Source organism: Botrytis cinerea, chromosome 7 (assembly GCF_000143535.2).
Source record: "Botrytis cinerea B05.10 chromosome 7, complete sequence".
Lineage (NCBI taxonomy): Eukaryota > Fungi > Ascomycota > Leotiomycetes > Helotiales > Sclerotiniaceae > Botrytis > Botrytis cinerea.
In genome coordinates, this window is record NC_037316.1 from 598831 (window position 1) to 624822 (window position 25992).

General features: G+C 43.5%; 8 protein-coding genes across 8 annotated transcripts; 4 read left to right on the top strand and 4 right to left on the bottom strand.

Moving 5' to 3' along the window:
* Window positions 1-566: 566 nt before the first annotated feature.
* BCIN_07g01630 (hypothetical protein) lies at window positions 567-5216 on the top strand. The gene is made up of 4 exons (XM_001551396.2): window positions 567-1416; window positions 1484-4110; window positions 4160-4244; window positions 4304-5216. The coding sequence occupies exons 1-4, from the start codon at window positions 1293-1295 to the stop codon at window positions 4549-4551; spliced, it is 3084 nt and encodes a 1027-aa protein (XP_001551446.1). The 5' UTR covers window positions 567-1292; the 3' UTR covers window positions 4552-5216.
* Window positions 5217-5786: 570 nt separating this feature from the next.
* BCIN_07g01640 (hypothetical protein) lies at window positions 5787-7469 on the top strand. Its single transcript, XM_001545049.2, has one exon. It carries the CDS (start codon window positions 5889-5891, stop codon window positions 7296-7298), a length of 1410 nt encoding a protein of 469 aa, XP_001545099.2. The 5' UTR covers window positions 5787-5888; the 3' UTR covers window positions 7299-7469.
* Window positions 7470-10922: 3453 nt separating this feature from the next.
* BCIN_07g01650 (hypothetical protein) lies at window positions 10923-14363 on the top strand. The gene has a single exon (XM_024693878.1). The coding sequence runs from the start codon at window positions 11828-11830 to the stop codon at window positions 13946-13948; it is 2121 nt and encodes a 706-aa protein (XP_024549667.1). The 5' UTR covers window positions 10923-11827; the 3' UTR covers window positions 13949-14363.
* A 487-nt stretch (window positions 14364-14850) lies between these two features.
* BCIN_07g01660 (hypothetical protein) lies at window positions 14851-16428 on the bottom strand. Its single transcript, XM_024693879.1, has 2 exons — window positions 16391-16428; window positions 14851-16152 (listed from the first exon to the last, which is right to left on the bottom strand). The coding sequence occupies exon 2, from the start codon at window positions 16020-16022 to the stop codon at window positions 14943-14945; it is 1080 nt and encodes a 359-aa protein (XP_024549668.1). The 5' UTR covers window positions 16023-16152; window positions 16391-16428; the 3' UTR covers window positions 14851-14942.
* A 23-nt stretch (window positions 16429-16451) lies between these two features.
* Window positions 16452-17372, bottom strand: BCIN_07g01670 (hypothetical protein). Its single transcript, XM_024693880.1, has one exon. It carries the CDS (start codon window positions 17278-17280, stop codon window positions 16510-16512), a length of 771 nt encoding a protein of 256 aa, XP_024549669.1. The 5' UTR covers window positions 17281-17372; the 3' UTR covers window positions 16452-16509.
* A 2030-nt stretch (window positions 17373-19402) lies between these two features.
* BCIN_07g01680 (hypothetical protein) lies at window positions 19403-20337 on the bottom strand. Its single transcript, XM_024693881.1, has 2 exons — window positions 19509-20337; window positions 19403-19447 (listed from the first exon to the last, which is right to left on the bottom strand). Exon 1 carries the CDS (start codon window positions 20158-20160, stop codon window positions 19555-19557), a length of 606 nt encoding a protein of 201 aa, XP_024549670.1. The 5' UTR covers window positions 20161-20337; the 3' UTR covers window positions 19403-19447; window positions 19509-19554.
* A 1865-nt stretch (window positions 20338-22202) lies between these two features.
* On the top strand, window positions 22203-24242 carry Bcade2. Its single transcript, XM_001545704.2, has 3 exons — window positions 22203-22561; window positions 22634-23186; window positions 23253-24242. The coding sequence occupies exons 1-3, from the start codon at window positions 22285-22287 to the stop codon at window positions 24145-24147; spliced, it is 1725 nt and encodes a 574-aa protein (XP_001545754.2). The 5' UTR covers window positions 22203-22284; the 3' UTR covers window positions 24148-24242.
* Window positions 24243-24260: 18 nt separating this feature from the next.
* Window positions 24261-25942, bottom strand: Bcrna15. Its single transcript, XM_001545703.2, has 4 exons — window positions 25556-25942; window positions 25356-25481; window positions 25178-25275; window positions 24261-25098 (listed from the first exon to the last, which is right to left on the bottom strand). The coding sequence occupies exons 1-4, from the start codon at window positions 25605-25607 to the stop codon at window positions 24406-24408; spliced, it is 969 nt and encodes a 322-aa protein (XP_001545753.1). The 5' UTR covers window positions 25608-25942; the 3' UTR covers window positions 24261-24405.
* Between the last annotated feature and the right edge of the window lie 50 nt (window positions 25943-25992).

The following is a 25992-nucleotide window of genomic DNA, read 5'->3' on the forward strand; positions in this document are numbered from 1 at the left end:
GCAATCCCTGGATGTTCAATCGACTGTTGGCCACCCGCAACACAAGGGCAAAGACTCGTGTAGTATATGAATTACCAATCTTCCTTTTTTATATGGGTAGTTAAGTATTATGCTTCATTAAGGTTAGGAATGCCAATCTTTCATAACAGAAACCCAATAGCCAGATGGCAGCATTGCACATCAACCCCTGACTAACATCCCATTCTCCTTTCTTGCACCCGGATCTAAAAGACCAAGGTGGGTAGGCACGTAGGGTAGTGTTACCAGTCTATTCGGGTGCCTAAGTTTGATGACAAGCCTTTTTTCCATCCCATAAGCCCAACTTCATGGGGTTTTCATAAGCTCAAGCCAATCGTTTCTTATCCCACGCAGCCTTGTGAGTGAAAGACATGTTGAGCTTCTGAGGGGATCTTCTCATCCGGCAAGCCACCAAAATTCAAAACTGTCTACTCAGTAATCTCCAAATATCTTCACCACAGCGTAAAGCCAGCTCTGTAGTGATACGTTGAAGTCCTACTTCCTTCTTACTTCCTATTTTGTCGATTTTTCCAATTTGGGTGAAGCTCGGTTCAACTAGAGGAAAGGTCCACCAAAAAAACGACAACCGTATTGCAGGGAACCGCGGACTAAATTGAAGTGTGGATTTTGAGAAAAAGAGAGACTGGATGCTTCTTTTCCTTCAAACCTCTCCTTACATTTGACGCCTTTTCTTCCACATCCAAATTTGATCATCAACATTGCCATCGCCATCATCATTGCCATCACCGTCGCCATCGCCACTGTCGTTATTACCTCGCTCTCGTTGTCGCCGTTGAATGATATCATTTAGACAATCGATAACACCCACCTACCTTACCTAGCTGAGCAACCACGTTTTACCTTGGAACTTGGAATCCCATCTTATTCAGCCCTTAACGATTTTGGGTTAATCCCGCCTTGAATCACCCAAATACTGGTATCACAGCAGACTTCAACGCAGAACTAGCTATACTTCATTGGGCATGACACATTTGAACCGAAGCTGCAAATAACAATGATTTACATCCCTTAGGATACACAAATTGGTTATTATTGTTGATACTTTCTCGTGCTGGCAATATCGCCGACTTGCTCGATTATTGTAATATATATTATGGTCTCCTGAGTTCACGGGTGAACCTACCGAAAATTGACGTTTCCCAAGGTTACACGAGTATTACCATGATGGAATCATGAGGTCCGAGTCTTGAACTGTCCATTTAAAGAGGGGAGATATCACTACGCTTGAACCAAAACCCACGGCCATTTTCAATATGAATCCAGAGAAATCGCAGGATCTTGAAAACGAGGAGGAAGAGGAAGAAGAAAGTCCCGCAGGTGTAAGAAAGCCTGGTTCCAAGGCTCAGGGTAGGAAACGCACGAAAACGGGATGTTTAAGTGAGTCTACACCGCACCAAAGTCGAGGTTATCTTTGAAATGACTGACATATCTACCTTGCTCTTAGCATGTAGAAAACGACGGATCAAGTGTGGAGAGGAAAAGCCAACATGTCAAAATTGTTCCAAATCCAAAAGGCACTGTGAGGGCTACATTCAGCGAGTTGTGTTCAAGGATCCCTTAAGTGCAACCCGGGGCCCATTTGCCAATTCATCCCAGACAACTTTCTCGTCGGGATCTGGTCGGTCAAATCAGCGTCGTGTTGAGGCCCCCAAAACTTCTCCTCTTCCGCAAGTACAATTACCAAATCTTGCACCGAAACCAGGTGACTCGGGCACATATACCAGCCCTCCATCTAGACCCCCCAACGAGATAATTCAAGGGTTTGAACAAAGCATACACGTTTTCTCTGGTCGCGCGACTCAAGACGTAGTAGTCCAAAGGAACACTTCTCAAGAAACCCCAGAGACAAAACCAGCCCAAAGAGATACCGTGGATCGTTCATACTTACCAACTCCCGAACATAGATCACCTCCAGGTTCTGGGCCTACTCATTATGACTTTAATGCTCTTTTTGAGCAACAATCACCTGGTGGAAATTTCCCCGTTATGCAATCAAGTCCCTCTCCGTGGATTGTGGACCAGAATAGTACACCCCACGCCTACCCTCATAAATATGCACAAAATACAAATCCACAATTTTCGCTTCTCTCGCCACCTATGGTGACTACTCAGAGTAATTCAAGCTGGCAACAACCAGCCTTTTCTCACCCACCTAATTTGAGTTCAAGCATGTCACATGCCCCACTTACAAACCAAGTGACACCGATTCTAGAAACAGCATATACACCTCCCTTTGACATGGCACAGCAGGCCAGTCATATATCTGATGGAACCTTTTCACATCACACGGTCCCAAGAAATACAGACGATCATATCATCAACAAGAACAACTATGCTACGATTGAACAGGGAAATGAACGGACATTTGACGATGATGAAATGAGCTTGGATAATGATCAGTGGGCTGATAACTACGAATATGATAATTTCAATGCTCAGAAGAACATGGAATATGGCATTGGACAAGTGATTGCCCTCCAAGCTAGACAGAATGCACAAGACCAAAGTCTTCGCTCTTTTACCTCACTGCTCGATCGATCTAACATGCTATCGGCTTACAATCCTTCACTACGGTCATCTCCACTCAATGACAGCATGACAGCTAGGATATTTTGTCATTTTATCAATGTGACTGGACCGAGTATTTCAATGTTCGAGCGGAACCCCGCCAATCCTTCTTTGATATTTCAGGGGACACCTGTGCCATCTTCTCAACAACACATCTGGACTTATACGTTCCCCATGCTCGCCTTGAAAAATGAAGCCCTTCTCCACGCAATGCTCGCTTGCGCCAGCTTACACATTGCAAAACTGCAAAATACCCACATAACCGCATCTTTAAAGCACTACGCAATTTCTTTACGAAGGATTGCAAAGAGTGTATGCGTGCCTGGGCGCCGAGAACATCCCGCTACTTTGGCTGCAACAATGTTGCTTGCGTTCTATGAGTGTTGGTGTGCTGATCATCAAAAATGGAGTAACCATCTGCTTGGAGCAAGAACCCTTGTGAGAGACATTGACTTCACTGGCATGACTCGCCATCTGAAGGACATACGGGCACAGCTACGTCAAGAAGACCGTGCACACTATCGTCAGGAGCAAATACATATGGGCAAAACATTTATTGAAGAAAAACGTAAATTTGCAGCCTCATTAGAAGATGTGGACGAAAATATTGTTGGAGTATTGATGGGCCGAAGACTCCGCTACGATGACTTTGGACACATTATCGATGAAGTCTGGGAGGATACCGAAAACAGAATTTATAGCCCTAAGGACATTGAAACTTATGAAATGCAACGCGACCTTGTGTGGTGGTACTTTAAACAAGATGTTTATCAGAGCATATTAAGTGGAGGGAAGCTCTTCACTGAGTATGACAAATGGAGTCTTTGCCCTCCGCGTGCACCGCTCGGTCGATTAGATGCAGTATACGGCACTTTTGATCATCTCATTCTTTTGATGGGAAGGCTTGCAGATTTTGCCGCCAAAGACTTGAAGAGGAAGACATTAGCCATGAAAGCTGCCAACAACCCCATGGGTAATCAAATGCCAAATTTTGCAGGCATGGTACCAAATGTTAAGGAGCCGACTCTTCCTATGGGATTTTCACCAACGCATACTTCATCTCCTCAAAGCTCAGAGGGCGGAGATGTGGATCTTGAAACTCAAAGGCTTGAGGCAGAAGAAGAGTGGCAGGATATTCGCAATGCATTCAGCGTACTTGAAGACCATTTTGGTGAAGACTTTCAACCTTTAGGCGACGAATTTTCGACACCAGCTCAAACTCCTTTTGGCCCAGCTTTGCAATACCGAACTTATGGTATTGCTGGCATTTGGATGAATTATTATATGGGTCTTATTTCTTGTCACCGATCTCATCCTTCTATGCCACCAGCAGCAATGGTAGCCGCAGGTATGGCGGCTCGTAAGACGGCGTTCTTTGCAAATGAGCTCGGCCGTATCGCTGCTGGCATTGCACCAGATCTAAGCATGACGCCTCAAGTCAATCCGGGAGTCGGCGCAGCACTTATGGAAAGTACAATCTGTCTCTTTATGGCAGGGGTTCAAGTAAGTCTGTAATATCTGAGTACTGTAATCTTGTACTGACCATTTGTAGTTTCAAAATCCGGACCAGCGGACATGGCTGATATGCCGGCTGAACGATGTGGCTCGTTTGACGGGCTGGGAAACATCACTCGCTAGTATGTTACTTTGTCATTCTATGAATTCAATTTTTCTACCTCTACTGACCTCTTTTAAGTTGCTACCGGCTGCGAAACATCTTGGGTCAAGGCCGGAGAAATGGGGAGAGGTCCACCGTACACAAGGACGAGGGACGAGCGAGTAAATCCACAGATGGTCAATGGTGCACGCAATGTGGAAAGAGTTAAAATACAACATCAGCAAGCTACTGACCAGGGATTCGTGATTAGTACTCATCAGAGGGTTCATTATGCTATTGGTATTCTGGGTGTCCAAGATGATCTGAATAATCTTGACTTGGATTAATGATCAACCAGGGTCCAATGATGTTCACTATTTACAGAGTTCGAGAGCCCAGACACAAATAAACGAAACTTTGCCTAAACGATGGATGTTCGGAAATGAAGTTATCAATAAGACGTGAATCCGAAGCCGTCCAGATTCACGTTGGAACAAGGCCAACGGCTTGGTGTAATGACGCAGTCAATAATGATATCGTCGGTCATCGCAGAAGATAATTGAGTAGCTCGTGTTCGAGTCTTGGGTATCCAATATCTTTTGATCCAGATCATGAGTTCGAGATTGAAAGCTAGATTATGAATTGGGATGGATTGAGTTTGGGATGATGCCTTTCATCAGATGAGCTCGCACAAGCCACTGGCCAGAGAGTTCCAGAACCCATACAGTGTTATTCATAACCAAATATAATAATGATATTAGTAATACCGAAATGGAAATTCTGTAGGGATATCACGCATCACTGTGATGATATTCGTACCAACATTTGTGAATTTATGGATGGAGGATTTTGTATGGTCAGGCAGTGACCATTAAGCCACTACATATTTTCATTGGCAGACACTATTCCTGGTTGAATATTTTCCAGGAGAAATATGAAGCCCACCACACAATGAATTCAAGATGTTTTTGTTACCATCCGGATTCAAATTTGACAATGAAGTGGTCCTTCAAGCTTCAAATAATTTGTCGGGACCTCGAAGCCTTGAAGGCCTGAAGTAAATTTTGTCGTCTACATTGAACTTCGACAAGCACATGCTGTCTCACGTCTAGATACTTTGTGAAAAGAATGACTTTTCACATTGCTAATCTATCATTTGGATGAAAGCTTCATTGCCAAAATGTATCATCGAGGATAGAATCTTCTATTTTAATTTCTTTGCCTTTGTATAGCACTGCGTGAAGAGTCTGAAGATTTACTGCGCTTTCATTGAGAAAAAATCAAGTCCGGCAATTATACCTCATACCAGAAAGCTTTACGGAAAGAACTAATTCTTGAATGGTGTATAACGTCTCCTTTCATAAACGAAAGGAAGAGAAGAAGAATTTCAAGTTCGGAAATCTGGTAGGGTAAGAGGAATAGACGAAATCACGTTCTTTAGTTTCGAAACCCAGAAGCGGATAATCAAGTCGTCGTCGGCCCTTGGAATATTTACCAAGTCAGAGCTAGATAGTATGCCTCAGTGTTGAAGAGGTGGCAGGCGCAAACATCGTGCTTGCTATGTTAGGCAGGTAGGCAGGTAGGCACGATGCACTTCGAGTAAACAAGTATACTGTCACTTCATCATTCAAAACCTCCAGTTTCATACTTCAATTGTTCAACACACAACCTAGCAATTAAAAATATGTTTTTCGGAAAAAGTACCGGGAAAAAGAAGGCTGGAGAATCCTCTAGTCAGAATGAGATCCCTAATATGGCCCAGTGCTTGGCTGCCAATCGAAGCAAACGCGACAACGAGCACATAAATGCAATGGTGTTTCAAGACGACTACTATCGGGATCGTATGCGAAATATGCAGGCCACCTACAAAGTCAAGCTAGACAGTCTTCCCGGTCTAGGTTATGTTTCACGTATTAAACTGATCTGGGACCATGATCGTCTCTTGGGGACTTTCGAAATGGACGTTTTCAAAGGTTCTTTGCTTATTGATCCCGGTCCTAGCCAAGAGCACTTTAGGGCAGATATCGAATACTCAAAGTTTCACGAGGCACGAGCAAAAGATAAAGAATCGAGTGAAGAGTCTGGAGATGATAAGGATGACGCAGATGACGGAGATGATGAGATTGCTACTACTCGAGAGTATCGTTTCAAATGGCGTGGCATGAATTCAAAGATACCACACAAAACCTTCAACTCATCCTTTACTGTCGGAAAGATTCGATTTGGTAACGGCAAGATTTGGGGACACTTCGAGGCAATGTCTGGTGTTGGGTTTCCAAGTGGCCGCTGTGAATTTCATGGCAAGATACCACATGGTCCTTGTCTTGTGGATATGACTATTCAACAGTTTATTGATAAATGGAATGGATATGCAGAAATTGAGGAGGATGAAGAACCACGATCTCCCACTCCAAGATCTACAATGGCAATGCCACAAAGTGAACGCGATGGTGCTGATTCAACACCCTCACCAAAGGGTGATACATTACAGGTCGAGGAATGGACAGAGGACGATCAAAAGAGTTTTGTCGAGATGATTACGGGTATTTATGATATCACCAGTAAGGAGATAGAAGAAGATTGGTCATCAAAGTCAAAGGGTCTGATGGTTCGTCTTCACGTAGACCAGCAACAAGGAAGAGTTCTAGGGTTTTTTGACATTGGCATAGTTGAAGGCTTCTTCTGTTTGGATGATGAAATCAAAGACCTCGCACACAATGATTCAATGGGTTTCAAATGGCATGGAAAGGGAACATTCTCCGGGTCCTCCGAGAAAGGTACTGGTACGATAACCATTCGAGCACGAGGGGGAAGAACAGTAGAAGGTATCTTTTGTGGTATGCCTGATAAGAATGATGGTGAGATTGATTTCCGCGGTACAAAGCGAGTTCTGCCATTGGGAATTTCGGGTCGTGGTGCGGGCTATTATCGCGCGCAATGGGCGGATTATACACGTGCTAAGCTGGATGTTCCACAGCAGATTGCTCACAAAGGACGATGGGGAGTCAGGCAAGAGCTTGCTAAGAGAGTGAGCTGGAATCGTTCTGCCGAATCTGCTAAAGAGACTGGAGCACCAAAGAAAGGCTCTGGATGAGGAACGGTTTATGGTAGTCTTATACTATTGTTACGAATCATACATCCGAGGGGATATGTTAGCATCAGTGAGATTTTTAGATCTTCGTATGCCTAGATAGATGCATTAGATTAAAGTATTAGATGAGAAACGTCGGTCCGAATTATCTATGTATATTGTGTTTATTGTTCATCATCTTGACTGTAGAATATCTATAGATTGAGACAGTCATTCAAATGATATGATGAGAGATCTTTCAAAATTGGAATCATTACAAGTCTTCCTTCAAGCAAACTGAAATGTTGATGATATATGTTACCGTACACTTTCCGAATCATTAACACGTGCCGGACTCAACATAGAACCTTCGCACCCCTTACCTAGAGTCTGGAATTGTTATAATCAAGTGATCTGGAATACTTGATGATAATCACAGACATACTCATTCATTCATTCATTCAGATTAGACTATGCAGTGTTGAAATAAATGGGGATTGGAATGAATGACCGTGTTGCGATTCAAACATTTATATAAATATTTTTATATTATCAGTTGTTCTTGTTCTCGTTCTCGTGCAGAACGATGGGATTTTTAGTTGAGATTTTATATGCACGTGATCAGGATTTTTTTTTGTTTTTGAAGAAGGGGGGGTAATTCTGGAAACTTAGGGGTGGGATTTGAGAGGTTTGGTGTGATGGATGATAGGTGATGGATGATAGGTGATGGATGATGGAGGTTTGGTGTGATGGATGATAGGTGATGGATGATAGGTGATGGATGATGGAGGTTTGGTGTGATGGGTGGATTGATAGAGAGGAATCTGTGGTGGTGTTTCGGGGTCTAGATCTAGATCTAGATGTAGACTTGGTGTCTGTGTGTGTGTGTGTGTGTGTGTGTATAGGAGGGGAAATGGTTCTCATGCTGAATGAATGAATACCCACCCTAATGAGGAATCGAGAGGGAAGGAAGGAGGAAGGACAGAAGGAAGCTCCATGCTGCGAACTGCGAGCGGTGCACGCCCCGGGTAGGTTGTATACGGTGTCGCGAATTTTGATATGGCAGAAAGCGGAAAGATGAGTTCGTGATGGATAGAGAGAGTCTTGTTGGTTGAATGATGTTGATTGAGGTTAGGGGTGGAGAGGGGGTGTGGTATGGTATGTGTGATTGGTATCGGGTCAGCTCACTCACGTCAATCGAGTCGTCTGCACCAATCGCACGCCCTTGTTATTTGTTTGTTACTTGGTGGGTTGTGGGTAAGGTAAGGTAACTAACTAACTAACTAACTGTTGTGAACTCACTCGGCTGGAGTTATGCTTATTGTTAGATGATGTCTATCGTATCTTATCGGTACGATCTGATTGATTGATTGATTGATTTATTGATTAGAGATGCTGTATTAAATGGTTTGTTTTATACTTGTTGTGTATGTGTATGTGTATGTGTATGTGAAGACGAAGCGGAAATTCTAGATCACGGAATGGAATGTACGAGTGGGAGATGCAGCATCTTCTGTGGCACCGTTGTGGATAGGAGTATGGGGATGGCGTGGCGTGGCTTGGCTTGCACGCAGGATGCACGTACGGTGGTGGATAGATGGAGGGATGGATGGAGGGATGGATGGATGGATGGATGGTGTGAGTTGCGAAGATAGATGCATAGATGCATAGATGGAGCTTGGGATGCGTTTTGGGTGAGATGTATGGGATGGAGGGTGGGTGGATGAATTGCGTGTTTGGGTGCAGAGAATTCCATTTCCATTTTCATTTCTGATTGGGAGGAGTGAGAGTGAGAGTGATAGTGACAGTGACAGTGATTGGAGGTTGGATTGGGTGGGAAAATGATGATGGAAAAGTTATGGGGTTTGGGAGAAGTTGGAGTTGGAGTTGCTAGTAGGTAGGCTTAGCTTTTGACTACTGTAGATGCGTGGGTGGGTAGAGAGGGAGGTAGGTAGGTATCTGGGATTGCGCATGTGAGCTAAGAGGCGGACTGGTCTGTCGGGTTGTTACTATGTATATACACGACAGGCATCACACGAATGAATGGCTTTTTTTCTTTGGCTGGAGGGCGTTTGGGATGTTAGTTTGGGGGGGGGGGGGGGGAGGATTTTATTTAAAGAAAAACTCGTATTCGTTGGTTTCTGTCAGCATGAGCCATCTACTGGTAGGTTTGCGCGGCTGGGGATGGATGAGGATGGCACGACGGGTGATAGATATGCTATGCAAGGCTTTGGAGAATGAAAGGAGAATAGTTGTAGTGGGTGGCAGTGGCAATGTGTATCGAATAGGTTTCTAGGCGGTAGTATCGCGATGATTTGATTCGAGATTACTGTACAGAGTGTGCGTGCGTGCGTGTGTGTATGTGTGTGTGTGTGGTAAAGAAAAGCGGAAGAGTGACATGATCATATACTTTTACCTGAATCCGTGGTGGTATGTATTGCTGGGCAAGCGGGTACTGAATCCTGATACTCCGTGCATCATCTATTGGTGGCTCACATCACATCGAAATTGTTTGCTACCAAGTGCTCGAGCATATGATATGATATGATATCAATGCAGGGAATGTTGGATGGAATTGACATGATTCATCCAATCAAAATTGATTAATGCTGATGAAACATACGTAACCGATTAAAGGGGCAGTTGGCGCGTGTGTGTGTGTGTGGTGTTGTGTAGGGAGTTGAGAGTTGAGAGTTGAGAGTTGAGAGTAGAAAGAGGAAAGAAGAAAGAAGAAACAAGAAAGATGAGGATAAGCAATCAGCTCATTTGTTCTCATTCACAAGTAAGTCGACACGGATTATAAGATCAAAACATTAACCTTGGAACCCCCCTCCTCGCTTCAAATCACGAGAGGGTCGCCTGTGGGATTTTCTGATACATCCAACCTCCTGTGTAAAATTACTTGTAGTCGTTAGTTTCTCTAGTCGTTGCTCCGAGTTTCCAGGGAGCGATCGCAATGATGATGACATCAATTTGAAGGTTCGTAGGGATAGGATAGGACCGCGACAACCTCGCTTCTTTTCTGTTCTCGTTGATCAACATGTGTGTGAGATTGGGAGGTGGGTAGGTGGGTAGGTGGGTTGATAGTTATTAGATATTATCGTTACAACTATGGGTTTGGAGATTATTCAGATTCAGATTCAGATTCAGATTTAGATTGAGATTGAGATTCACTTGACATGAATGACCATTGCAATCTCCATACCTATCTAGGTCGTGCAGCACAATACTGTCATACCTGTCATAGCATAGTCTTGAATTTTAAATAGCTAAAGACTTGAGCTGTGACATCGTTAGCGCCACAGATACGGAGTAAAAGTGTCAGTATCAGCATCGGTATCATCTAACATCTAATTCAATATTTCCATTCGAGTGCCGTTGCCGTACATCACACATGGGATTTCTGTATCTGTATATATACTCGGGACGTACCTGTGCATACCTCCTGTGTGTATATCTTCTCGATCCACCATGCTTCTAGCATAGCCTCCTATCATTTTGATTGAACATGAAGAGTGCACTGAACGGCCAAGTATCACCTCAACACATTGCTTGATTTTATTGCCCTGCGTGTACATTATAACAAGACCAAGGGAGAGAGAAAAAAACCTGTTAAATAAACTTTAGAATCAACCCAGTCAAGCCAGTGATGTAGATGTATGCGCACTTTACCTTGAAGCCCGCTTATTACTACACTATGCTAGCCCAGCCCCTCGACTAAAATGTCAAAGTAATAAACTTCTCGAACGGCCCACCAGTCCATATGTCTTCATCCACCAGTCCATCAGTCCATCAGTCCATGGCCTTCTCCACCCAATTCCAAGCCCAAACCCAAACCCAAACCCTCTCGACCCTCTCGACCCTCACTATCTTCTAGAGTTTCGCAAGCTTTCGTTCTAGCTACATTTCCGCTGGAAAGCCCACCAGGTGGTCGTAATATACGGAGTACATTCAATCCAATCCACTTTTGTATTTTCTTCCCTTTCATGCTTCATGCTTCATGCTTCATGCCGCACACTTCACATAGATTTTACAATTTATTCTTTTAATTGAAGGGCTGATTCAATATACAATACACTCTTGTGTGGTTCAAGAAAAAGGACTCGAGGAACCAGAACACCCTGCTTGCTTTTACCTCGAGGAACTTGGATCAACTTTGTCCCAAGAACAACATCTTCGCACACTCACTCACACACACACAATCTGGAGAAAACAAAACGAGACCATACTAATAAATAACTTATTTGCTGTTGTTGGCTTGACTCTCTGTCTACTTTATCCCAAGAACATCTTCCCGCTCGAATTCACGCAATCTCAACAAATAACTACGAAATAACTGCGAAAGCTGTCGGCGCGCACCATTCCTCTACATGAAATCTCAACAATATCCACGAAACTTCTCTAAACCACTAATTTCTCAATTGTAAAGGAATATCCCTATTCGATCTACCTCCTCCAATACCGAATAAATACAAGAATCTCTATTGAGCGACATACAACAACCTCAAGTCTCCATATCCGTTCTAGGCGGATTTCCCGCCGACTTACCCTCCATGATGGATCAAGCCGGGCATGCTCTCCTGGCTGCGAACCTCATATATGCTAGAGCAAATACGACAAATGGCACAACCACTGCAGATGCGGACACGGAAGTTCGACCACCTATATATAAAGCAATTGGAATTTCATTGGCGGTGGCTTCGGGAGTATTCATCGGAATATCTTTTGTTTTGAAGAAGATTGGATTATTGAGAGCCAATGAGAAATACAATGAAGAAGCAGGAGAAGGATATGCGTACCTTAAGAATGCCTTGTGGTGGTCTGGTATGACTCTCATGATTCTTGGAGAAATTTGCAATTTTGTTGCATATGCATTTGTTGATGCAATTTTGGTCACTCCGCTTGGCGCACTCAGTGTCGTCATTACCACTATCCTGTCCGCAATTTTCCTCAAGGAGCGACTGAGTATGGTCGGAAAAGTTGGATGTTTTCTCTGCATTGTTGGATCTGTGGTTATTGTCATGAATGCGCCAGCGGAAGCTTCGGCAGCGACCATTCAAGAAATGCAACATTTTGTGATTGCTCCAGGGTTTCTAAGTTACGCCGGCGTCATCATCATTGGATGTACCTTTCTTGGATTTTGGGCTGGGCCACGATACGGAAAGAAATCCATGCTTGTGTATTTGTCAATCTGCAGTTTGATTGGAGGACTTAGTGTTGTTGCGACACAAGGTTTGGGAGCTGCAATTGTTACTCAAATTGGTGGTACAAAACAGTACAATCAGTGGTTCTTATACGTTTTATTCGTCTTCGTCGTCTGCACGCTTTTAACGGAGATCATATATTTAAACAAAGCACTTAACATTTACAATGCGGCATTGGTAACTCCTACATATTATGTTATGTTTACGAGTTCTACCATTGTTACTTCAGCCATTTTATTTAGAGGATTCAAAGGAACTCCAACCTCTATAATTACGGTCGTCATGGGTTTCCTGGTTATTTGTTCTGGGGTCGTCCTTCTTCAACTATCGAAATCAGCCAAAGATGTTCCAGATGCTGCTATTTTCGCTGGTGACCTCGACCAAATGCGCATTATTGCCGAACAAGAGCAACCAGAAACGGAGCCAAAGGCAGATGCCATTAGAGGAACAGCTGCCATTGTGAGAAAATTCTCTTCAGCTAGACACAAGATGGAAATGGAGGAAGCCAAGCGACTTCATGAAGAGTCTCACTTGCAGCCACTTGGTGAAGATGAAATTGTTGAATGGGATGGTCTCCGAAGACGTAGAACTACGATTGGTTCGAACTACAGCGCGAGTATGAGATCTCGTGCTAATTCATCTGTTCCTCCTTTACCCGAAAACATGCAACATCCAACTCACAGAGCAACTCTTCCTAGAACACCTATTGCTCACCCACCTCTCGGTATGTCTCATTTCCCGGATCCAGAAGAAGACCGCGACGAAGAAGATCGCCCCGGTACTGGTCTTAGTTCTTCCATCTTTGGCACTATTCGCAACCGTGTAGCTCGTGGAAAATCTCTGTCTTCGGGCACAAATCCTGTTGTCAACCTACAAAGTCCTACCCGCCCCGTTCCCTTGACCGACATTCGTACCTACAGAGGTGGTGATGGCAATATTTACAAAAGCGAGAATAGCGATGAAGCTTACTATATTCATGATGATAACACTTCGGGTTTACCACCCGCTTTACGCGATCAGAAGACTGAGTACACTGGTTCGGGAGGTAGACATATTACTATTGCAGAAGATCTAGTCCGTCCGATCTCCAGAGCCAGTAATCTAGTTCCACCTACACCCCCACCTCACTCTGCCAAGAGACAATTTTCATTCCAGAATGTTTTCAGAAAGGGTGGAGGACCACAACATGCTGACGGACCTCCACAAGAAGTCCGTTCACCTGATAGAAAACGTATGGGTTCTCGACATGGAAGTGACGAGATTGTTAAGGGTGCAACTGAAGAAGAAAGATTAGGACTCGTCAAAGGCGATACTAGAACACAAAGTCCATCTGGTACATCTAGTGCTCCATCATTCGAAGAAGAAGAAGAAGAATTAGAACCGTGGAGTTCTGAAATCAAGGGATATAGAAGAAATCGTTCTCCTCCCCGAAGAGATCCTGCGTTGGGAGAGAAAGGTTCGTTTCTCTAGGGAATACAAAGATGGAAATATGGGATATGATGGAATGATATGAATCATGTGGAGTTTTGGCGTTTGCGAATACCTAAGAAAGTTTTTCTTCCTGGCATTATTATTTGATTGGTTGACTGGATGGGCGGGTGGATTATTATTACTGCAAGTGTATAATCACAAGCTTTGTATATTGAAGAAAAATGAAGTGGGACTTGCCTAGAAGGCAATTTGGATTATGGAAGGAGGATAGAAGATAAATGGAATTATTCGAGGAATTGACTTGGTGATGGAAGAAGGACCTAAGATACCTACCTAGAAACTATTATGGACTTGGTTGCAATCGTACCTAGGGACCTCTTCTTACCTATGACTGATATCTATCTATTCATTGACGTACCTATGATGTGATGGAATTCTTTGAATTATATGTACATGTGTGAGTTTTGGGTGCATTGTGATGTCTTTGTATTTGTTTTTAATGCGAGAGACTCGCTTGCTTACTCGCTTGATTCTTGATCTACACTTTTGTGATGTCGCTCGAGAACACTGAGACTCAAGCATTGTTAGTGTACTTCTCAAAGCAAATTGAAAAACTCAATGGTTTCTATTATTTAAGTGTTCTTTGGACGTGTACGTATATATCTATGTATATAAGCTTATATATACAACCTTTGAGACTCATATTTTCTTCCCTGCCATTTAGTATCTATTGTAGTATCCTAGTTTAATATCATCGGTGCTTCTTAAGCTTGCATTCATTTTTGTGTCTGCTTTTGAATTCGTGCATATATGGGTGGCTATGGATAGATGATGGGATTTCTTCCGTTTGGTATAGAAAGTAATTTCACGTGAATTCTGATGCTAATAACTGTCTGGTCAATTAAATTGCTCGGCATCATTCTCTACTGGTCTCAATTTCCTGTTCCCCTCGCTTATTAAAATACGACGAAAATTACATCACTCTCCTCCAACAGCCCATCCTCTCAACCTCGACCTCTTCCCTCCCCCCCAACTAGCAAACTCCAACCCAAAATCTCCGCTGCCACGGCCAAATCTCCTCTCTCGCTTTCCACTCCCTCATCGCCCCCGGCACTTTCTTCCACTCCCCACACCACCACTTCCAATCCTCCCTCGTCGGCACACGATACTCCATTCTCCGCACCCCAGCATCTCGCGCAGATTTCTCCGCCCCCGAGTCATCCCCGCGCATCGCAATCTCATCTTCGTGCACAGCCCATAGATACTCCCACTCGCCATACAGATATGGCTTCTTCTCTCCCGCGATCGCAATCGCATACTGGGCATCGAGCATTCCCAGAATCGTCCAGTCGTCTACGCGCTGGTTCGGGCCTTCGGATTGCAGAATGAGTGTTTGGATCAGGTCGATGAAGGTGCGTGCGGCTTGCTCGTATGTTTTGCGGAGCTCGGGGCTGGGCTCCTGCGGCCTGCTGTTCGTGCAGGTGCGACGTCGATTCATGAGGTGGTTTGCGAGGAGGGTTTGGGTCTGCTGGAATCCTTGGTGGGGGTTTCGCCCTGTGTGAATGGGGTTGGGGTTGGGGGTTCTGGAGAGAGTCTTGTTGGGGGCTTTTTGAGAGGGAATGTGGATTTGGTTGGGTGTGGTGGTTGTTTCTCCGAATGCTTGGGCCCAGGTTGTGGACCAGCGAGTGGACCACCAGGTTGAGGATTGTGGTGCTTCGATGTTGGGTTGGGAAGTGGGTTCTTCTATTCTTGTTTGTGGGATTTGGGGCGGCTTGGAAATAGGAGGAGGTTGTTCCTGGGTTCGTTGAGATTCTGAAAAGGGGGGCGGGGTGATACCCGTCTGGCTTTTCATGTCGGGAAAGTAGGCTTGGCTGGGTGGTGAGATGGTCACTTCTGATGTATGGGTCCATCTAGTAGAGGCTTGTGCAGTTTTGTTGCAAATATCATCGTTGGTGTCTTTGGGGTCATCGAGATGGAGATTCTCGAACTTGTCTGGTCCGGTAAGGTAAGAACTAGTTGAGTTGTACGGGGGAGGTCTTTCCTCAGACCAGTTAGGTTCTTCTACGTCTGCGGCATGAGTGTTGAGTGGTGAGTTTAATTCGGTGCTGAGCATTTTGAATGGTTGGTCTGTGTTTTGTATATTGATGAAAAGGGAGAGTATGTCGTGTGCAACGATGAAAAGTTGTCGGCTTGTATAGATTGTAGATTGTCTCTTCAGGATTTGAGTAATGAAGACAGCGAAACTATATATTACCACACTGATGAGTATCATGAATCCTCTTCCTTTGCTCTTTTTACATGACTGGATTTTTTTGGTGTCGACTATATGACTTATTCGAAACTTTCGAATTTGAGTCAAAAAATGCGGTAGAATAATCATTGAGAAATCAACGTCATGAATATTAACAAAACCGGCTCGGATAGAACAAAAGAATTAATAAATATAGAATTGCTACAAAATACAGAGAATATGAAACTTGCCTCTCAACATCAAATTCCCACCGAGCGCTATCAAGTAAACCACCCCCCCCCTTCGCTACCGTCCGAAACCAAAACATAAAATATTCCCAACTTCAACCATCCATCTCAGCATTTCCCAACTAGTGAACCTCTTTTGCCCCGCTTCGCTCTAAGATTCGTCTCTTCCACCCCTGGTATAATCCCACTTTGCTTGCTTCCGAAGGTCTAATATCTAACTCAAGTTTTTCTTCTGCGACACTCTCATTTATCTCCTTGGACTGCAGGTCGTGACAACCGTCCTCGTCTGTGTGGTCTTTTTCCACCGTGATGGTGTTCTCGGAGTAGTCGTGATTTTGCTCCGCACTAGCCCCGCGAGCTAGATTGGAATTAGATGCATTTTTGGGTGGAGATAAAGACCATTTAGAATCGGGAGCGAGAACTAGACGAGTAGGTTTGGGTTTGATTGCTGCTTCAGCTGCTGCTTTGATACAGGTGTTTGTTTTCTCCTCAGTTGTCGTCTTGGGTGGCTCTTTGGAGTGTCTGTTGGAGAAAATACGAATTTTGGGCTTGGGAGCACGAGCTCGAAAGAGATTGTTCGTGTGTATTGATGTCTTGTGTGAGACGTTATCAGATTTTTGCGTTCTCGATTTTCGAAGTCGGACAAGATGATGTTCGGGCAGATGCATCACTGGGAGACTTGACATTCCATCTTGAAAGACATTGCCGATAGATATTGGGGAATCTGATGATACGCCTACTTTTTGTCGTATAGATTCTTCCGGTAGATGAATTGGAGATTTCTGCACTTGTTGCATAGGTCGAAAAGCGTGCTTTTGTTTGTGGTAAAGAAGCGCGGCTTTGTGAAGTTCAAGTTGATCGGGAGTTTTCGAGAGGCGTTTGGAGAAAAGCATTCTCAGTACGAGAGGATGATTGACTAGACTAGGTCGTAGATGCTTTTGTAATAGAGAGATTATTTTGATATGGAATTTCGGAGGGATCTTTCTGATTTGCTTAGGGAAATGAAGTGAGAAATGAGATTGGTTCGAAAATGTATTCAGAAATATATGTAGTTCCTAAAACCATAATCTACTGACTCTATAGACTATTTCGAATCATTGAAATACATCTAACAAGTAAATTTTCCGCTTGAAATTTGAAAGTAATAATGCACAGTCAGGGAAATTTGATTTTTTGAATCAATATGTAAAGATAAGAGAATGAAGTTGCAGTGAATACTTGTCCATAACCCGAGAATGAACCCGCTCACTCAACCCACAGTGAAAGAAAAAGGCATAATGATACTTCATATGAATTTCAATAACCCCTTGAGCTGAATTTGCACGCGCTCCACGTACCTAGCACCTCCCTCCCCAAAAGTCCCAACCTCCCCAAAATTCACGCCTCAATTATCAAGCAAAATTTCTCACGCACAACTTACAGAAGTACGACAATCTCCTTTCCATAAGTTAGCAACGAAGGCTCTATTTAGATATAGAAAACATACCTAAAATATCGCAGATTCTAAGTTCCTTACTTTTGAGGTGCCTCAATTCCCAGCACACTTTTGATCTGTTGCATAGCTGTAGGAGGGGGAGAGGCAGTAGATAGATTTTCTTGGCTAGAAGAATCGAGAAGTTTTGGCTCTGCGGGTTCTCGTAGACCGAGACTGCTGAAGGAGGTATACTCTGGTTGCCGAGAAGCTCTTGGCTGTTTGTCACTATTTTTTGATTTCAAATCTGGTGATTGTATGTCGCTTTTTGTTTCCGTAGCTGAGTCTATGCCTCTTTGGGGGGTGGGAGACGGAGCTGGGTTTGAGGATGTTGGTGGAGGAGTGTCTGGTAAGTGGATTTGGTGGTTCATGGGAGAATTTGTGGCTGGACTATGCATAACTGAAATCGTAAGTTCTCGAGTAATGTATGGCTCACTGGTGCGTAGACAGACCGCATTACTTGAGAATATGTAGACAAAAAGTTTAGAAGCTTTTCTTGTCTTCAGTATTGCGCAGATATGTAGTACGACATGCCTGAAGAGTTATTTAAGGGTCAAAAATGGTCGAGCATACGAATGTGACGCCATGTCTGAATGGATCATTATTGGCATTCTTGTATTGAATAATAATTCTTAACCCACTTGGCTGTGAATGAATACTTCTTATCTACTTAAGCCATCAGACAAGAGTGAAAATTACTTAAATTCATGCCCAAATCTCGATGTCTTTGGGTTTACTAGATAAGCATCAACTCTATCTTTGTAAATAACATGCAACTTATATCTTAAGCAAGAGATAAAATTTGGACAGAGTATCTCGGTCTTGAATTATTCTCAATCTGCATGTGCCACACAGATTGACTACTACTTTCGAACCCGACTAGAACACAAACCCCAGACTTCTTCCCACAAAGTCTCGACAAAGCCATCGAATCTAGCATGAATCTCTATGACACTGCTCGACATCATAGAACCAGAGGACAAACTCGTTGGAAGGTTGCCCCTTGCCCGTCAATAAATATTCCTTCCTGACGATCTCCACATCTTCCAATACCTTTCTCTCAATCCACTCCATACTAATCCCCATCTTTGCAGCCTTTTTCTGATAACGACTCGTGAGGGCTCGTATCGCTTGAGAAAAGTTGTTTGAATTCGAGGCTATCGGGTTTGGGGCCGGGGCGATAGCTAAAGAAGTACGGCGCTTGGGTTCTGCGTTGCTGAGGAACATGATTGCTGCTATGGAAACCTGGAAGTTTGACAGAGTGTTGTTTGCTCAAATTTACTTATTAGGTACTTGTGAAGAATATTTAAGCAATTTCATTGCATTGGAGAGTTCTCGTGCTATCTAGATCATAAAAGTGTAATATAAATTATGTGTTGCTCACTGCTATTCAGATATTGTCCATGGATAAGTTACAACAAAGAACTGTGCCAACCTCTACGTATTTTGGTATCATCAAGAAACAGTTCGAAAGCAAGCGAAAGTCTTAGAAAATCTATGTTCCCAGGCCGTGTCCAGGATTCTCAGGAGCCAGGACTACATCTTGGCAATCGGAAGCTCTCAATTTTTAATCAATCAGATCATTAAAACTGTTTTGAGATGTTAGATTTAATCTAATTACTAGACTGCTTTCAGTCATCAAAAGCTTACACCAGTCTCAGTCCAAATGATGGAACGACTTGTCTCCATATTATTATTATGCGTGCCTCCACCTAGCTCCAGCTTGCCACGCTTCATATCTGAGCTTGTCCAATTCAATCTGGTCCTTTCGAGCACCACAGAAATCGATGACAGCATTGTCATATGATTCGTCGAACCATTCCAAGCCTTCGAATTGATGTAACTTTGTGAGCTTGTAAGAAGTTCCATGAGTACTATCAAAGTCCTTCATCTGATTTCGAATCAACTGCTCAATTAGTTTATGCTTTGCATCCTGCAAGTCGTTCTTCGTCAATAAGGTCGCACAGGACAGAGGAATGGGTAGCGTCTTGTCATTGTCGTTGTTGTTGATACGCGCGGAGAATTCTTGAAGCCTTATGACATACGGAGAATATGGAATGTTGTGGAGTTCTTTGAACTTCTTCTCATGGCTATACCATAATACTTCTTTAGCTAGAGCTGGCAGTGGAGGATTTTCTGAGCAAGCAGTTTGAATGGAAAGCGAAGATGTTATCACTAATGGAATTAGTGGGTCTTCGTCAGGTACCGAATCCTTCAATAGCATCAAATATTTCTCGGACGCTAACCAAGCCTCAGATGCGACCATGGAAACATTGCCTGGGACTGGATAGTTGGCATACATTGGAAGGTTGAAATTTTTTGAGACAATGTAGTTTCATCAGCTAATGAGGATCTCCTTCAGGATATGGAGACCAAGGCGTCGGTACGAAAAACCGTGTAATGTGTATTTACAATGTTGATATGTATTCAGTTGACTTAAAAAATTCTGGAACTTTGCAAGAGAATTTTGTTGAAGTTCAGGTGTGGGAAGAAAACACCTCCAAAGAGGATGTTTATACATAAAATTCGAAAACATAATATGATTCAAATATCGGGGGGAAACATGACTCCAAGAGAGGAAGATATGAATAATCGCTAGAATTATCATTGAGGCAAGATCTCTTCACCATATCACTACTCTTCACAAGATTTGGGGTAATTTAAAGTTGTGGCTTCGTAGTATTGAACCGCATAGTCCCACGCATCAAAATAATCAATGACATCCTTTTGCGATGGGTGTTTCCCACTATGAGCTTGCTGATAGACTCAAACAAAAAATGAAATTTCCTGTGTTACAATCGTTGAAATCTCGATATTCTTCATGCTTTGGAGGTTGTAATCTCCCTCCGACTGGTCCATAACTCCGCAAGGGGCATCAAACCCCGATTTGATGAGATGTATCCGTACGGGCAATGTATGATCCTGCATATGGTAAAGTTCATATAACCTCAGGCGATGTCTGAAAATGAGGATTTTGAGGCTATTATTGTAATGGGAAAATTTCATGCCCAGTCTCCACTTCAAATAATCCAGCGTAACACGATGCGGTGCAGACATGGAATGAATACCATCGACGCTGGAGTATGGTGGAGGCGATTCTTCAATGTAGGGACTGATCGAGTTTCCCTCTGAAGACGTTGCTATAGTCCTTTGCTGTGGACTTTGGTATTTTTAAAAAGCTGACGAATACAAAGAAACATAAATTTTAAAAACTGCTGTTTCTGAAAGTCTTCCGAAGAAACCTAGAAGAAGTATTGTGATTTAATCGAAATGAGAAGAATTATGTGCATGAGTAGAGGAAGCAAAACTGCTTTGATAAGAACAGAAGAAGCTAAAAGATACAATTGAAGATTAATACAATATGTTCGCCAGCCTAATTCATATATGACCTGAAATGATGAATGTTTCAGGACGGTAGATGTTCCGCAAACTACCGCGCGACGTGAGCACCACTTGATGTCTACCTCCAGTCATACAAAACAGTTTATGCAATCACTGCTTTGATAGACTCGGACAATAGATCAATGTTACAAGTACTAGTCATCAGACCAAGGGATCGATCACAAAGATAGTAACAGTACGATCACCGACTTTTGGCCCAACTGAAATAACCACTTAGTTGTCATCGGCATTGGGCTTTGCAAGTTTTTGATGTATGGTTTTCAGCTTGGAGTTGTCAGGCCATGTTCTGCGAACACCAATATCATACTGAGCAGCGCAACAGCTCCCAGGCTGCGGAAAGAACGTTCCTGAGGGAGATCATCTCCACAACGAAGCCAAAAGGTAACATTGGTTCTTTTGAGACAAGGTGTGCCTACAAGCATCGGTTTGAATACCTATGATCTTAGGGTTATCAAAATGCTTTGGGCCAACATTTGGAAAATATACTCCACACATCGATAGGAACCATATATTTTGTGCTGATTTGAGCACAATATTGACTCTAGGTATTGCCATTACTACACGCGGAGATCCAGCAATGGGTGTACGGATTGACAGGACTCCTTAACTTCCATATTTTTGATTATTGCATTCTTCAATTGTTTGATATCAGAATCTATCTTTCCATTGTCCAGTCTAATGATCCATTCAGTTCCTAGTGTTTCATCAGTCCGTACACCTACTGGCTGGTGATCTCTTGTGTGACATGAAATAGATAGACTCGCATGCAAATGTAGTCAATATTACGAAACTCAAGTTGGTGAAATCGGGTGAAAATTGATGTACCAATCAATAATCATAAAGTTTGATTCACGCTGAAGGAATGGCAGTTCATTTTAATCATCCATTCGAATTTCGCAACTCACCGCCTCATAGCGGTGAGCAAATGTGGGATTTTCTGCAGGTAATATATATTACCCCAACCCAAATTTTTCTTCCTCTTCTCAATACCCCGCAATCATCAAACACCCCACCATTCGACATCATGGAGAAAACTATAGGACTTCTGGGAGGAGGGCAATTGGGGCAAATGCTCTGCGAAGCTGCGAACCCTCTTGGTGTCAAGGTTATTATTCTCGATGCACCAAACTCTCCAGCCAAGCAAGTCAATGCCAAGAATGACCATCTTGATGGCTCTTTCATTGACGCAGAAAAAATCCGCGAACTTGCAAAGAAAGTAGATGTTTTGACAGTGGAGATTGAGCATGTGGACACATACGTATTGGAAGAGCTCGCAAACTCTGGAGTGGAAGTGCAACCCAGTGGGTATTCATTTTGATATTCATTATGAATATGTTGATTCAAGCTTTGAAACAACACTAATATAACTTTAGGCTGGAAGACATTGCGAGTCATCCAGGACAAGTATTTACAGAAGGAGCACCTCATTAAAGCCGGAGTACAGACTGCGACATCACAAGCGGTGGAGGCAGGAAATCTTGAGGAGTTCGGGCGCACACACGGGTACCCATTCATGCTTAAGGCAAGGAAAGACGCCTATGATGGACGAGGTAATTGTCCTGTGAAGTCAGAATCCGATATCAAGAATGCACTTGAGGTATTGAAGGATCGATCATTATATGCCGAGAAATGGGCGAGCTTCAGAATGGAGCTTGCGGTAATGGTTGTGAAGACAGAAAATGAAGTTTCCAAAGATGGGGACTCTACGATTGCATACCCGGTCGTTGAGACAATCCACGAAGATAGCATTTGCAAATTGGTTTATGCTCCAGCAAGAGGAATATCCAGTGAGCTCCAAAAGAAAGCACAAAACTTAGCTCGCAAGGCAGTGGGTAGCCTTTGGGGTAAAGGTGTTTTCGGAGTTGAACTATTTGTTATGGAAGATGGTGAAATACTGGTTAATGAGATTGCTCCTCGCCCTCACAAGTAAGTATTTTGAGGCGTTATCTCAACAGGCAAATTTAGACGAGCACTAACGCATTCTTACTATAGCTCGGGACATTATACAATTGAAGCATGCCCAACCATGTCGCAATACAAATCTCAACTTCTTTCAATATTAGGCATCATGCCATCTTTCCCCAACTCAACTATTCCTTCAATGTTTCCCGCAACGATCATGCTGAACATCCTTGGTGGGGCGTCAAAAGATTCTCACAAGGAGTTAATGCAACAAGCCGCTGCGATCCCCACGGCCAACCTTCACATGTACGGAAAAGAATCCAAGCCAGCCCGCAAAATTGGTCACATCACTGTCATTGGTAGCTCTATGGCTCAAACCGAGCAACTCATTTCCCCCTTAATCGCGCTTAATGATAACATGCGCGCCGAACGAAAAGGTCTCCCTAAATCCACATCTACCACAATCTCATCTTCATCTTCACCTCAAAAGCTCGTCGCTATTACTATGGGTTCAGACTCAGATCTCCCCGTTCTCAAACCCGGTCTTGCTATCCTCGATTCACTTCAAATTCCATACTTCGTTACCATAACATCTGCGCATCGCACACCACAACTCATGGCAGATTTTGCACGCGACGCCGCTTCCAATGGCTTCAAAGTCATCATAGCTGCTGCAGGCGGGGCGGCACATTTACCTGGTATGATCGCTGCGCAAACTCCCCTTCCAGTCATTGGTGTACCAGTAAAGGGAAGTACATTAGATGGAATGGATAGTCTTCTGAGCATTGTACAAATGCCAAGAGGAGTTCCTGTTGCAACTGTTGCTATTAATAATAGCGTAAACGCAGCGTTGTTAGCAGCTAGAATAATTGGAGCTAGTGATAGTGCTGTGTTTGCAAAAATGGAGGACTACATGAAGAAAATGGAGGATGAAGTTGTAGGAAAGAAAGGAAGATTAGAAGAAGTCGGATGGGAGGGATATTAGATTTTGAAGGATGTAGAATCACATTGATACCACGCATTTCAACTATGCACATGGGGGATATATAGTTAAATGAGAATAGACGAATCAAATCAGCAATTAAATTTACATTTGTTTGATTGATCTACTTAATTGGTTCCTTTGCTAACTACATATCAACGCCTGACCCCCGAACCAGAAAATATCGAGGAAGCATAAGGTGAAAAATCATGAGAATTACGCCCTTAATTGAACCATTTCTCTTTCACTCACCCCGTAGACTTATCCACGAAACTGGGCTCTCAGCGCCATCAATTGTGCCCTATCAGCTGGTGGCAAACTATCGATCAATTCCTGTGGCATAGCCATAACTTGCGCCATCAACGCATCTGCATCTGGTTCCGCTACTTGAGCTGGTGGTGGAGGGGCTTGTCTTTGTTGTGGAGGTGGCGCATAGCCTTGTACTGGTGGAGTACCCATCATTGGCAAACCCATTTGGCCTGACATGTGTGGAGGAGGGGGTGGGTATCCAGATGGGTATGCGGAATTTCCATATTGAGGGATAGCCGCAACTGGTGGAGGAATGCTTGAGACAGGGGGAGCAGATACTGGTGCTGCGACTGATGACTCGATAACGGATGAGAGGGCTTCGGGTTGAACGAGACCCATCAGAAGTAGGGCCTGGAAAACGGCGTAGGAGAGTTGGGGGGCTTGATGGAGGAGTTCGGTCGCCTTTTGGGGATCGGTTGAGGCAAGAGTCTTCATTTGGGAGAGGACGTCAAGAAGTTGGGATGGAGGGAGAGTGTTGAGGGTGCGAGAGATAGCGTCAGGACAGGTGAGACCTTGGGGTAAATCGATGCCTATTGGTAGAGGCGGCAATGGGGAGGTGTTCGAGGCTGGAGGAATTGGTAGGGATGGAGGTGGAACTGGAAGGCCGTTTGTATTGAGAGGGGGGGGTTGATAGGTTGGCGCAGACTGCAAAACACACACAAATTAGTACAGTCTCTCGAGATGTTCGTAGATTGGATTATTGTAGGATAGAAGCTCGACGTACATTCTCTTCCTCGCCACCATCATTTGAGAAATCAACGCGCAATTTTCGATTCATAATTTCGTAGTCGTTTAAATTCCTTACCGCAGAAGCTGCAGAATCTAGATGGACGCGCAAAATTTTAGCAGTGTAACCATGGATGGGAAAGTCGCAAACAAAATATGCAGTGTACTGCACGTACCTGAATCGGGATATTCTGCGAAACCGAAGCCTTTGGGTCTACCTGTTTCGCGATCATAGACAAGCCGAAAATTGACAACATTTCCCGCGCTGCTGAAGATATCTATTATCTGTTCCTCGGTGAGACCTTTGAATACGGCGTGAATTAGCTCTATACGGTACAGCAACGATGACCGGTCAAATAGAAAGAGGATAAATTACCATAAGGAATATTTCCAACAAATACAGACTTGGAAGGCGGTTTTATTGACATATTGAAAGAGAGAATGGATGTTCCAGACTATGGAAATATGCGATGGACAGAGTTGAGATGATTTTGTTTGCAAGATTTGACCCTTTAGAAAGGAATGCAAATGGATTGATCACTTCTTTTGTCACTGCAAAATTGAGAAATGGCACAGAAAGTCTTTGAAGAAGTGATTTCTGGCTACTCTAAAATCCTTCTTGTCCTCTTCCTTATGAGCACCGACAATCCAAATTCCTTTTATAATTGTGGGAGTAGAAGCGATTGAAAAGCGATGCCTCTGTTTTGAAAAAAATTCGATTTTTAATATGTTGTTTTGAGCAGCATGGAAGAGGAATACGTCCTTGATAGAAATGATAGTAAGGTTTAGTCCATCGCGCTTCACGACTTTCAC

What these genes read in the sequence shown, in the direction of transcription:
- BCIN_07g01630 (XM_001551396.2), top strand. Translation starts at nt 1,293, where the DNA reads ATGAATCCAGAGAAATCGCAGGATCTTGAAAACGAGGAGGAAGAGGAA. An exon ending in CACGAAAACGGGATGTTTAA is followed by an intron (nt 1,417 to 1,483) that starts GTGAGTCTACAC and finishes CCTTGCTCTTAG; the next exon opens with CATGTAGAAAACGACGGATC. An exon ending in CTGGGAAACATCACTCGCTA is followed by an intron (nt 4,245 to 4,303) that starts GTATGTTACTTT and finishes ACCTCTTTTAAG; the next exon opens with TTGCTACCGGCTGCGAAACA.
- BCIN_07g01640 (XM_001545049.2), top strand. Translation starts at nt 5,889, where the DNA reads ATGTTTTTCGGAAAAAGTACCGGGAAAAAGAAGGCTGGAGAATCCTCT.
- BCIN_07g01650 (XM_024693878.1), top strand. Translation starts at nt 11,828, where the DNA reads ATGATGGATCAAGCCGGGCATGCTCTCCTGGCTGCGAACCTCATATAT.
- BCIN_07g01660 (XM_024693879.1), bottom strand. Translation starts at nt 16,022, where the DNA reads ATGCTCAGCACCGAATTAAACTCACCACTCAACACTCATGCCGCAGAC.
- BCIN_07g01670 (XM_024693880.1), bottom strand. Translation starts at nt 17,280, where the DNA reads ATGCTTTTCTCCAAACGCCTCTCGAAAACTCCCGATCAACTTGAACTT.
- BCIN_07g01680 (XM_024693881.1), bottom strand. Translation starts at nt 20,160, where the DNA reads ATGTATGCCAACTATCCAGTCCCAGGCAATGTTTCCATGGTCGCATCT.
- Bcade2 (XM_001545704.2), top strand. Translation starts at nt 22,285, where the DNA reads ATGGAGAAAACTATAGGACTTCTGGGAGGAGGGCAATTGGGGCAAATG. An exon ending in TGGAGTGGAAGTGCAACCCA is followed by an intron (nt 22,562 to 22,633) that starts GTGGGTATTCAT and finishes ATATAACTTTAG; the next exon opens with GCTGGAAGACATTGCGAGTC. An exon ending in ATTGCTCCTCGCCCTCACAA is followed by an intron (nt 23,187 to 23,252) that starts GTAAGTATTTTG and finishes TTCTTACTATAG; the next exon opens with CTCGGGACATTATACAATTG.
- Bcrna15 (XM_001545703.2), bottom strand. Translation starts at nt 25,607, where the DNA reads ATGTCAATAAAACCGCCTTCCAAGTCTGTATTTGTTGGAAATATTCCT. An exon ending in CGCAGAATATCCCGATTCAG is followed by an intron (nt 25,276 to 25,355) that starts GTACGTGCAGTA and finishes GCGTCCATCTAG; the next exon opens with ATTCTGCAGCTTCTGCGGTA. An exon ending in ATGGTGGCGAGGAAGAGAAT is followed by an intron (nt 25,099 to 25,177) that starts GTACGTCGAGCT and finishes TGTGTTTTGCAG; the next exon opens with TCTGCGCCAACCTATCAACC.